The 12,292-nt window shown below is 40.9% G+C and overlaps 1 protein-coding gene across 1 annotated transcript; it reads left to right on the top strand.

Annotated features, from left to right (window-relative positions):
* The first annotated feature begins 540 nt into the window (after nucleotides 1–540).
* On the top strand, nucleotides 541–12,102 carry Rtraf (RNA transcription, translation and transport factor). The gene is made up of 8 exons (XM_031361947.1): nucleotides 541–751; nucleotides 1,672–1,796; nucleotides 4,024–4,123; nucleotides 6,929–7,015; nucleotides 7,840–7,928; nucleotides 9,616–9,684; nucleotides 11,637–11,685; nucleotides 11,784–12,102. The coding sequence occupies exons 1-8, from the start codon at nucleotides 691–693 to the stop codon at nucleotides 11,936–11,938; spliced, it is 735 nt and encodes a 244-aa protein (XP_031217807.1). The 5' UTR covers nucleotides 541–690; the 3' UTR covers nucleotides 11,939–12,102.
* The last annotated feature ends 190 nt before the right edge of the window (nucleotides 12,103–12,292 follow it).

The raw sequence follows: 12,292 nt of genomic DNA, 5'->3' as shown, positions 1-12,292 counted from the left end.
ATCAGGAAAGGCAAGAAAGGATGCGAGAGAAGAGATGGCAGGACTTAGTGGCCCACTGAAGATAGTGCCTGAGAGTTTGGGGGAGAAAGAAAGGCAGGTTCCCAGTTTCTGACTTCACTGTTTGGCGACAAACTAAAATATGGCATAAGGGTTGTATATAATCTCTGCATCACTCCAACTAGTCCGAAAGAATATCCTGCAGGGACCTTTCTTTTCGATCTTTGTTTTACCAGCGTTCACAGACGAGTAATTAACACGCTCAAAATATTAAACAGCAACTCTGAGCCAATAAGATCTATAGCCGGTTGAAGAAAGCGTACAGACATCTTTTTTTTTTAATTTGGTTTTGGGTTTTGTTTTTGCCTACTGTTGCAAGAAAAGGAGTTAGATCCTCGAGTCGCTGCTTCAGACTGGCTTTCGGTCCATTGTACAACTAGGAAGCTGACAATAAAGTTTATTTGAGCGTCGACGTGCCCCGACGTGGCCCCGCCTTCTAAGCAGCAGCGGTGATTGGCGAGCACTTGCCGACTGCAGGCGTTCCTAAGCTGCGATTGGCTCCGTCCGCCGTCCGTCGGAGCGTCGGTCGCCGCCCCGCCCCCTCGCCGCGTCGCCGGTGCCTGCGCCGCCCGCCTCACCTCGCTTCTCCTGTCCCGGCCGAGGCCCGGGCGGCCAGCGCGAGCAGCGGGGACCATGTTCCGACGCAAGCTCACGGCCCTGGACTACCACAACCCCTCAGGCTTCAACTGCAAAGGTGGGTGGCAGCCGCGGGGTTCGGCGACGGCGCCTCCCCAGCCGGCCGGGACCCAGACCCAGACCCGGCAGCCGCTGCCCTGCGGCGCTCGGCACGCTTCCCGGCCCCGGGGCGGCTCGGCGGGCACCTGCGGGGCACGCAGAAAGTTAGTGGCCCGCTGCCAGGGAAGTGGAGCCGTTCAGAAAAAAGATATTAAAGTCCTGCCGGCCAGTGGGAAACTGGGAGTGAGGCTGGGACCAGGGCCTCATTCCGCTGTACTGGACGCACGGGTAGAAGCGGTGTGGCAGCGTTTGGTCTCTAGAAGCTTATCAGGGTCTGTCCTGGTTTTGTACTTGGCTTTTGACTGGCAGTAGAGCCGAAATTGGGGTTTGAGACCTCAGTTTTCTGACGAGTAAAATGAGGATCTTTTCTGAGGGTTTTTTTCGGGGGACGAGGGGGAAACCAAGGAAGCAAATGCATCCTGGTAACTGGTATACTGTCTCCTAGCTTTCAGTTTTTAATATTTGTATTCAGGGTATTATAATAGTTTATTTCTTGTTTATTTTATTCTATTGGCTTGCTTCAAAGTTTTTACCTGCCCAGACCCCCTTAAACTCTAAAGGAACCAGAGTACTAATAAAACATAGGAAACACTGTTCCATGCATGTTTAATTCATTTAATACCCCAAACAACCCCACGAAGTAAGTCCCGTTTTCTTCATCTTGTATCTGAAGACTCTGGAGCTTAGAAAGTGTATCCAGTTTTCTGAGGCTCGTCCAGAATTTGAGTATATTGCAGTGAGGTATGTATGGCGCTGCAGTCTGAACTTTGAGCTCTTGCTTACTTCTCTTGGGTTCAGTTAACATAGCGTTTGCAGGTTAGAAAGCCACCAAGGATCACCGGGGCTTCTAGTGACTTGATATATGACGTTTTGTTGCAGATGAAACAGAATTTAGAAACTTTATCGTTTGGCTTGAAGACCAGAAAATCAGACACTACAAGATTGAAGACAGAGGTAACTTGAGAAACATCCACAGCAGTGACTGGCCCAAGTTCTTTGAAAAGGTAATCGGGAAGTAAAAGGAAGCACTGAGAACTCTCAAAGGTTGTATGAGGTTGAGTTGAAAATTCCAGTATTCTTTTTAAGATATAATAGTGATCAGTATAAGTAAAGCTAGTTTCATGGATTCAAAATTTGCTGTTTTGTATTTTAAAGCAAATTATATTATCTCCTACCAAGCTTTCGGTATTTAGATTATACATCATTTTCTAAATGTCATGGCATTCCTTAATAGGATTGTTTACATAATTTGTATGTATTTGTGTGTATGTATTTGTCCGTGTGTTGAGTATCTGCAGAGGCCAGAGGAGCACAGCACATCTCTTGGAGCTTTAGTTACGTTAGGTAAAAAAAAATGCAGCAATACGAGCCATGGGGGCCATTCTCATTCAAACTAACACAACACTCATTAAAAGACATAATTGGCATGCCTGAAAACTTGAAACTGTCATGTTTATTCTTATAGGTAAGGTACAGATGTCCCTGTATTTGATAGAAATGTTTCTAAAAAGCTCTCTGTGGATGTTTTTGTGACTAGAATTGTTTCACATTGATTTATTTTAATTTTAGTAATCGTTTTCTGGAAGAATTGTTTCCAAACTTAATAAAAAAAAGACACTATTTCATTACAGTGTTGTCAGCGAATGGGAGTGACAGTGGCAGCTATCTCTTTGTGTTCCTGTTCACGAGCCATATACCAGATATGCCTGTTCCCATAATTGCTTACTCATACAAAGGCCTATATGCTTCTTGCCACTCCAACTACTTCTAGTGGTTTATCTTTATTTACCCTTAAGCTTTTTTCAGTTTTCAGTGGGCTTTGACTAGATCTTTGAAAGATCTTAAAATATAGTGCTAGTGTTTTCTGTTGGTTCACTGACCTCTGCAGCCGTTCTTCCACGTAAAAGGTACAAATGAAAAAGTATGCAGAGATTAGAGACAATTGCTTATTTAAAAGACCCAGACAGTAGAATTAACATAAATTGTAAGTCACCCAAATACTGTCAGAAATGTTGTGTAAGGAAACATGTATTTGGTAATTAACATAGATTTTAAGTTGTTAATTGTTACCTTTAAAATGCTTTCAGTACTCACAGGTGTTTTTTTGATTGTGGCCAAATCTTACGAGACTTGTTTGTTTTATTAAAGGAATAGAATTTTTGGTTAGAAAATTAATTTTGACTAAAACACAATAATTTATAAATTATCCCTGAAGTTTTCATTGAAAGATTTGCTGCTAGGGTCAACTTTTGGGTCCTGAGACTGGAGGATCAGTTCGTTTGCCTAAAGAACTTGGCTATAGCCAACACACATGTTCCATAGCTTACTCTGTTAAGCATTTGTATATGACATTTGCATATGATTGATAAAGTTCCAATGATTGATTGACTTGTTCTTTAAAAGTTGCACTTTTTATCTAACTGCCCTGTGCATTGGGACCTGGAATCAAAGCTCAGGTTCTGGTCCCAGATCTAAGTGGTATAGCCAAGTGTTGAGATTCAGATTTTTCTAGGCTGCAGTTTCCTTGTCTAAATGAAATTATTCTTGTATCTCATTGTCCTACCTGGGATCTCTAAGAACAAACAGTTTTAAAAGGAGTATTTCATTGTTTTCCTTACAATGGTACTTTTAAGCATTTTCTTCTGAGCTGTATAATTACATCAAAGTTTTTTGGCTTGGTTTTGGTTTTGGTTTTTTAAGACAGGGTTTCTCTGTGTAGCCCTGGCTGTCCTGGAACTCACTCTGTAGACCAGGCTGGCCTCGAACTCAGGAATCCGCCTGTTTCTGCCTCCTGAGTACTGGGATTAAAGGTGTGTGCCACCACCACCCGGCAAAGATATATTTATTTATAAGTGCTCTATCTATATGTATACCTGCACACCAGAAGAGGAGGGCATCAGATCCCAGTATAGAGGGTCGTGAACCACCTGTGGTTGCTGGGAATTGAACTCGGGACCTCTGGAAGAACAGACCGTACTCTTAATCGCTGAGCTATCTCTCTAGCACCCCTACATCAAAATTTAATAATGATAGATGTGGTGATGCACATTGAAATCCAAGCACCAAGAGGGTGGAGGTGAGAGAGTCAGGAGTTCCCTGGATATCTGGGATTCAAGACCAGCCTGGAAGAAATTCTTAAAAGCTCCAAACTGAGGCCTCTATTGGTCTGCTGTTCTGTGTTCTGTAGCTGTACGATAATGAAATAGTTTTTCCCCCTCCTTCCCTTCACAGTATCTCAGAGATGTTAACTGTCCTTTCAAGATTCAGGATCGGCAAGAAGCAATTGACTGGCTTCTTGGTTTAGCTGTTCGACTCGAATATGGAGATAACGGTATGTTTTGTGCAGAATGTAGGGTGGGTGTTGGCTTATGGGGCTTCTTAAAAGATTTTTATTTTTAATTGTATATGTATTATATGCATTCCTACTGTATTCAGAGGCCAGAAAAGGATATCAGATCTACTGGAGTTGAGTTAAAACTGTGAACTATCATGGGGGTACTGGGAATCTAATCCAGGTCCTTTGCCAGGGCTTTAGCTACTGAGACACCTCTCCATCTCATGTTTAGTTCAATGTGGGTGGTTTTTTAAGATGAGAAAGAAGGTTGTGGGAAGATATTTTTTTTTCTTGTATTTTATTTTTGGTTTATTTGATTACAAAAAGTGGACTGTGCTTTATTTTGTCTTTGATGCTTACATTTTTCTTTTAGAATTTGGAATTTTTTTTTCTGAAAAAGGTTAATAGAATACCTCAACAAAGGAACATTACTTGGTTAATTTGCCAGCTTCCACAGTCTGCAACTAAGCCATTGACATTGCTGCCCTCCTCAGAGCCCATGGGGTTTGGAGTGTTGGTTGCAGCAGCTATTTCACAGGAGATAGAAACATACTGGTGTGTCTAATGCCAGTGCACATTAAGACAGCATAGGTCAACATGTATGTATGATGTTCAGTCTTCCTTAGCTATTGACATTCTTCTATTATCTGAAGCTTTTGAGTTTGATGCCAATGGAAAGGTAATGAATACATTACACTGCTTCCTTTCATTAGATACCTCGGCTTCAGGCTGAGCATCTTGCTTCACTTCCATCCTTGGGTATATGTTTTTCCTTCATGGTGCTTGTCAATTTCAGACCCTAGATGTGCTCTTGAAACCTGTCTGATATGTGTAGCTTCTCTCTGCCCCCCCCATCCCGTTACCATTAGTCTTTGATCATGTCTGTTGTGTCACCTCTGTTTCTGCTGCTGCTGCCCTGCTTCAGCTCTTGTCACCTTCTTCTAGTATAGGGCAGTACCGCCTCCTGTTCTCAGCTGCATGTCCTCTGTCTAACTTTCTGAAGTGTGTTTTAGAATGAAGTTTCTTTCTAAAGACCAGCTCTAGTTGCATTATGTAATCTAAAGCAGTGTCACTTTCCCATTTTCATAAAAACACCTTTCAGTTTTATTTGAAAGAACAAAGCAAACAGCCCTATGGTTTCGTTCCATGATGGAATATGTGGGACTGTAGGCCTTGTGACCCTCAGCCTTGCTGATTGGGGCCTTGAGGGGGCTTGTTCTGTTTCCTGCTTTGGGTTGGTAGCAACTGTGTGGAAGGTTATTTGCAACAGAGTACTCTGGGATCCTGGACCTTATCAAGGCTGATCTTCAGCTGCTCCCAGGTGTATTCGTAGCCATCCTCCATGTCTTTTCTCATCACATTTGCTCCATTTTATATTTGCCTTCAGGGTAGTTTGCGCTGTATCCCAGCACAATGCATTCACATTAGCATATGCATTCATTTCTCAAATGGTGTGGTTTCAATAAAAACTTGTGTATTAAATGGGGGTATTTTTACATTGGGAAAAGGAAAGTTGAAAGATAGTGTAAAAGGATTATTACAAATCTCAGCTAGACAGCGTGTGCTTTAATCTTCAGTTTCAGCACTGCAGGGACAGAGGCACTGAGCTGATGGAGGCAGCAGTGCTGGCCTTAGCCTGCAGGAGGCGCTGCTGTCCTTGTTAAATTTGTTGAAATCATTGAGAATGTTTGTGTGCCCTTCCATTACTTAAGATAACTTTTATTCGTGTGCCAATTAATGTTATTAAAATTCGATTTAAACTTCACTACTTTTTAAAAGTTTAGGTTGATAGAAAAATTATAACAGTACAAAGAGTTTTCTTATATCAAGATCTGAGAAGCCATTTTTGGCATTAAGTTTATTCATTCTTCTTTTAAAATATTTTTCGAGTGAAAACAACATACCTTCAGAGTTTTTTAATTTCCATGACATTTTAAATCTGTATGGTACATTTTAAGATATTTTGATTTTTGTGTTGAAAGCAGTATTTTACATACTGAAAAGATTTGGGAGAAAATTTTTTTAGTGTCTACCCAGTACTTTTTTTTAACTTCTCTCTTTTATTTTTGGTTTTTCGAGACAGGGTTTCTCTGTGTAGCTCTGGCTGTCCTGGAACTCACTCTGTAGACCAGGCCTTGAACTCAGAAATCCACCTGCCTCTGCCTGCCAAGTGCTGGGATTAAAGGCATGCGCCACCACTGCCCAGCTCTGTTTTTTTATTTTTAAAACTTGAGACAAGTTTTTGACAAGTTGCCCATTGTTGCTGATTTGATTTATAGCTCAGGCAGACGTGTGACTCGTGATCCTCCTGCTTGGCTTCTGTAACTGGGACTAGGGATGCATTGTGACCATGCCCTGCTTCCGTTTAATTCCTAAGTAACTCATACTTGTGTCCTGTCATCTGCCACGTGCTCCCCCCTTTGCACTTGATCTTCAGTCCCAAATTTAAGAGGGGGTCTAAAAGAATATATTTCCTAATCCTTAGATGTTGAATTATTTTTAGGGAAGTTTATGCCTGTAATCCAAGCAGTTGGGAGGTAGAGGAGGATGAGGATCAAAGGTCAGGGCCAGCCTGTGGTACATCAAACCTTATCTCAAAAACATTACTGAAAACCTTGTGTCAAGTGTTCCAGTAAGGATTTTTCAGCTTAATCAAAAAGTTATATTATCTTTTTTTTGAAGTTTTTGTGTAGTGAAGTATAATTTTGAGTAGATGTTATAATTTGGCTAAACTATACCCAGTAAATAAGCAATATTAATCTTAAGTTGTAGTTATTTTATCTTGTTGCTTGTTTTTTATAGCTGAAAAGTACAAGGACTTAGTACCTGATAACAAGAAAAATACTGACAACGCAGCTAAAAATGCAGAGCCATTGATCAACTTGGACGGTGAGTGTGTGATGCACACAGGCCACAGCCCTGGTTTTGTAACTGCTTCCCACTTGTAGAAGGTAGGCTGGATGGCTGTGCATGCCCAACATGAGTGCACAGCAGCTTCTCTCCTGTTTGAGACTGTCTTTCCCTTTCTCCTCTATCCCCTCAAAATGGAATATTTGGATGTTAAAAGCACTGATGGTTTTTGCTTCAAGTAGTTTGGATTTTGATTTCTTGGTCATTGTGACACTCATTGGTCCCCTTCCTGGCAATATAATTTATTTTCTTTAATCTAGTGACAAATGGTAAAATGTTTCATTATTACAAGTCCTACATGCGCTTTTAGCAATTTCCTTTTAAAGCCTGAAGATTATGGAAATTACCTAGAGTATAGTGTGTTAAATAAGCTTTCACTGAGTGATTCATTGTGACCTGCAGTAAGCTATTCGTAAGAGGGAATAAGCTTGCATACTCCAGAGCCTCTGCGCACAGGAAAGCACTGGGAACGCTGTCCATTGAATGCGTCTATATTAACGTTAATAGCTTTGGGAAGAAACATTGAAAAGTGTCTGTGAGTGGGCCTTGCAGACTGCTCCAGGGCAAGCTTACGGTGAGTCAAGTTATTTATGAAGTTCCTAGATGTGGCTGGTGCAATTAGAAAGGAAGCTTTCTCCTAACTGTAGACATGCTGTACTTGCTAATTTATGTCTTTCCTTGAATGCAGGAGACCAAAGATGAGTCAGTCCTAGAAAGTTGCTACTTCTGTAAGCTCGTATGTTCAGACAAGCAATTATGTTCGTAGAGCTGGTTTTTGCTTACTCGCTTTTAATCTTTTGTAGTAAATAATCCTGATTTTAAGGCGGGTGTCATGGCTCTGGCTAACCTCCTTCAGATTCAGCGTCACGATGACTACTTGGTAATGCTTAAGGTAAGTTGCTCCCCATTTTATTCTTCACAGAGACTGCACATGTAGAAAAATCTTCACTTTTCTACATGCTACCTGTTTCTATTTAAGTTTATAATGGGCTGATGAATACAAATTCAGAAGAATGTGGGACCTGGAGCACACACATCATTATTTTATGTTTCACGTTATTCAGCAGTAAGCTGGTATCTGAGCATTAACTGTACACCAATGTGTTTTGTCTTTATAGAGATAAAATTTCACTCAATTATATTAACAATCATGCTGAAAAATACTAAAACAACCCAACAAACCTGGGGTCTGGGGAGCTGGCTCTGCTGGTAAAGGGTTAAGACTAAGGACTTGGGTTTGGAACTCAAAACCCACGTAGAAAAACAAACACAGTGACAATTCTGACCCCAGTGCTGGGAGGGCAGACACCTGGATCCCTGAGAATGCTGGCCAGCCAGGCTAGCCAAGTCAGTGTGAGCCACATTATACTTATCATTGCCCTCGTTTTATTTTTGACAAATACCTAATTTAGCAGAGAAGGGCTAATTTGAGAAAAGGTAGAGAGCAACTGGGTAGACGCCAGTGCCAACCTTTAATCTCTACCCCTTGCATTCGTACCCATATGCACAGGTTTGCATGAACATGTACATACCTCACACCCAAAGAAAAGGTTTTATTAGGAAACAGATCTAGAAGATAATGAACAGCCAACACACAGAGAGTGATAGCGCCAACTCTGCTCAGTCTGTTTCAAATTCAGTCTGTGTTAAAGAAGGGGGAAATGCCAAATCATTAGTGGTGAATTTAGCCACACAACAAAGCCTCTTTAGCAAACTAATGCTCTCGTCTTCAGCATTTTCCTTTCTAGATAAGCCATGCACTTCATACCTCTATATCAAGGAACACAGCTCTCTGAAAGAACTTTAATTTTGAGAAAGGAAAATATGTCATCAACTTTGTGCTGTGAATGTACAGTGGGGTGGAGCAGGAGGATGCAGACAGTAGCCTTGGAGACCGTTAGATAATATGGCTGTTGTAGATCTCAAGAGTGAAACTTACTCTAAAACTGCTTCATAATAAATTGAATAAACTCCTCTCTACCCAGAAGGGGTTATAATTTACTCTTCTTATTAGAATTGTATGGGTCATGTGGACAGTTTTAACAACAGAAGTAGTGTTCTTAGCTTAATAGAATATTCATATTGAATCCAGATGGATTTTTCTCACGCTGCTTGGATGCCAAAGTCATCAAGTTGTTGTTAGTGAAATTCAGCTGTTTCAAAGTTTTAGTTTTTGCTCAATCTAGTATGCAAATATTTCCTAGGGTCAGTCCAACATCAGTTTCAATCATAAACTAAGAGGAAAACAGATAATGCAGTATATTTGGGGTTACTTTTACCAAACTTTGAAGCCCAGGAGTACTTACACATACAATAGCTATATCAAAAAGCTTTGTAAAGTCCTAGGTCTAGATACATAATTATCCTGTTAAGCATTCAGGTAATCATGGTACTATACAGAGGATATCTTAGGTTTGCCAGGCACAAAAGTTAGCAATATGAAGGGCTGGTGTAGCTCAGTGGTAGAGTGCTTGCTTTGTGTGCGTTAGAACTTGCGTCTAATACTAGGGGCAGGGATGGACATTTGTGTATTAGTGATTTGGCAAAATAGTAAGCTTGGTCTTTATTGGGTTTCCTAGGCAATTCGCATTTTGGTTCAGGAACGTCTAACACAGGATGCAGTTGCTAAAGCAAATCAAACAAAAGAGGTACGTATGTTTCTAAGATTCTAAGCCAGTTAATGGAAATTCCTTTTGGTGTTGCATGCATTTAAACTTGTTATTTACACACTCTGGGCTGGGTATGGTGGCACACAACTTTAATCCCAGTACTCTGGAGTCAAAGGCAGGCAGGATCTCTTGAGTTTAAGGCTAGCCTGGTGTACATTGTGTGTCTAGGACAACCAGGACTATAGAGAACCCTGCCCCCGTCCCCCAACACACACACACACACACATACACACACACACTGCCCATTCTGTTGGAACAGAAGGAGAAAGGATAGCTGACTAATATGTTAATTGAATTTGATTCTTAACTCAAGTGTATTCAATAACTGAGGTTCAGACAACTGGGTGAACAGTGAATTTCATGTCTGACCACATTTCACACTAGAGAATCTACTAGTCCATTCAGTCTGTAAACTTGAAACAAGTGTCATGGGATTTAGCCTTATGAAATGTGCTGGATTGTTGGATACATGGAAGAAAAAGGCAGGACACAATTACTACTTTCATGTTAAATCTAGATCTCGTACTTAACACTTGCAATTCTTTGTAATTTATCTCCTTTTGCTCAGTATTTCATGGCCATATCCCCTTGAAGAATACTACTGGAATATTTTTAACCATGCCAATACAAATATCCCAGAAACTGCCACGTGTGGAGATACAAGCATTTAATCCTAGTACTAGGAGGCAGGAGGTCTCTGATTTCAAAGCCAGCCTGGACTATGAGGGTAAAAAAAAAAAAAAAGGAAGGAAGGAAAAACTAAATCTCTCTAAAGCCACAATGCTAAGAATGAACAGCTGCAGTTATCAATAATGGTCTCTTCTTACTACACAGATGTTGAAGTGACTTGCTTTGGGCATAGCCAGCTTCTGAAGAATCTGGCCCCTCCTTTTCCTCCCTCTCCCTCAAGCTCTCCAATGCCCTTTGTCCTCTGACCCCTTTAGTTAAGTCCAGTAGTAATGAAGGGCTGCTGATGCAGTGTAGGCACCTCTGAAACACACTCTGCTTTCTACTAAGGGTTCTTACTAGCTTAATTATGTATGAATTGGCCACTGGAAATTAAATCAAAGATCGGCTTATTTCACCCACACTACAAAACAAGCAGCAAATTGTTCTGGCATAATAGTCATTCATTCACCAAAATGATGTCTTTGGTTTGGAAGCAATGCTGAACAGTGCTGAGCCAGAGCTCCCTGCTTCTGTTTGCAAAGTAGAATCTAGCTTTTCATTGCTGCAGTTTATAACTTCAGATTACTATTCTTTGTGGCCATTCCTGACTGAGAGAGATGGTGGATTTCAGGGATAGCTGTTCCTTGATGGTCGGTTGGCAGACAAAAAGAACACCACTCTGTGGTGCCAGGTGACATATAAAGCCACTCAACTACAAGTCTACTGCTCACTTTGTTCTCTGAATTTCAGTTCATCTGTCTAAGTTATTAGCCCTGTGAGAGAGAGCCTAGGTGGAGCATGTTAGTAGTTTAGGCAAGAATTTAGCAGTGGCTAATTACTGCTAATTTCAGCAGAAAGCTCAGACTTCCTGGCCTTCTTTTTGTATTAGGTAGTTATTGTGAAGAGTGTAGTTTGGTATCATTGTCCCTGACTAAAAGTAACTTCTATAATAAAACATTAACATACATATAATCTGGTAAACAAGCTGGCTGAAAAATTCTATTTTTTAGATACATTTGCATACTTTGTAGTTTCATTTGTAATCTAATTTGCACAGCACTTGCTTAGCCACCAGCCCTTCTTCCTTAGCCACATTAAGTGCTTTTGCATGGGCCTGGTTTAAAAGGTTGGATGGGCTTTGTTTTGAAGAGAACTCTTTCCTGGATGTCTGGAAAGCTAGCTTCTCACAATAGTCCTTAAACCAAATAGCTAGCTGGTCTTTAGTTTCAAATGAAAAAAGTAACCCTTGTTTTGTTTTGAAGGGCTTACCTGTTGCTTTAGACAAACATATTCTTGGCTTCGACACAGGTGGTAAGTTATTTTGTTGAAGTCAAGTTGTTCTGAGATGTGTGGGTGGCTGGAAGCCCAGGAACCATACATACAGATGCAATGCTCTTGTCTTGTGACAGATGCAGTTCTTAATGAAGCTGCTCAGATCCTGCGGTTGCTGCACATAGAAGAGCTCAGAGAGCTACAGACGAAAATTAATGAAGCCATAGTAGCTGTCCAGGCCATCATTGCTGATCCAAAGACAGACCACAGACTGGGGAAAGTTGGAAGATGAGCATATGATGATGTCGGCTTCTCACCTGCTCAGTGATGGGGACCGTTACACCGGCATGTGCTTGGAAATCAGATGTCACACTTTCAAGGGATAGAGATTGACCATGTCCTAGAGATTTACCACCACTGCTTTTTTTCTTTAATAAAGTTGGGGAAGTAAAGGCTTTTTTTCTTGTGCTTTGTTTTGAACTAGTGTGTTCTGTTTCTACAATTTGGCACCCTTTATGGTTAGATTCATTCCAACCCTTAACTATCCTGGAGACAATATAGATATTTAGACCACAAGAAAGCTTTTAAAATATTTTATTGGAGTTATATAGAAAATTTAAGAACTGCTGCACCTTTGGTGTTTTAC

This window comes from Mastomys coucha, unplaced genomic scaffold (genome assembly GCF_008632895.1).
Source record: "Mastomys coucha isolate ucsf_1 unplaced genomic scaffold, UCSF_Mcou_1 pScaffold9, whole genome shotgun sequence".
Taxonomy (NCBI): Eukaryota; Metazoa; Chordata; class Mammalia; order Rodentia; family Muridae; genus Mastomys; species Mastomys coucha.
The sequence above is the reverse complement of the archived record's forward strand: the minus strand, read 5'-3'. Positions and strand labels throughout refer to the sequence as shown.

What these genes read in the sequence shown, in the direction of transcription:
- Rtraf (XM_031361947.1), top strand. Translation starts at nt 691, where the DNA reads ATGTTCCGACGCAAGCTCACGGCCCTGGACTACCACAACCCCTCAGGC. An exon ending in GCCATTGATCAACTTGGACG is followed by an intron (nt 7,016 to 7,839) that starts GTGAGTGTGTGA and finishes AATCTTTTGTAG; the next exon opens with TAAATAATCCTGATTTTAAG. An exon ending in TCTTGGCTTCGACACAGGTG is followed by an intron (nt 11,686 to 11,783) that starts GTAAGTTATTTT and finishes GTCTTGTGACAG; the next exon opens with ATGCAGTTCTTAATGAAGCT.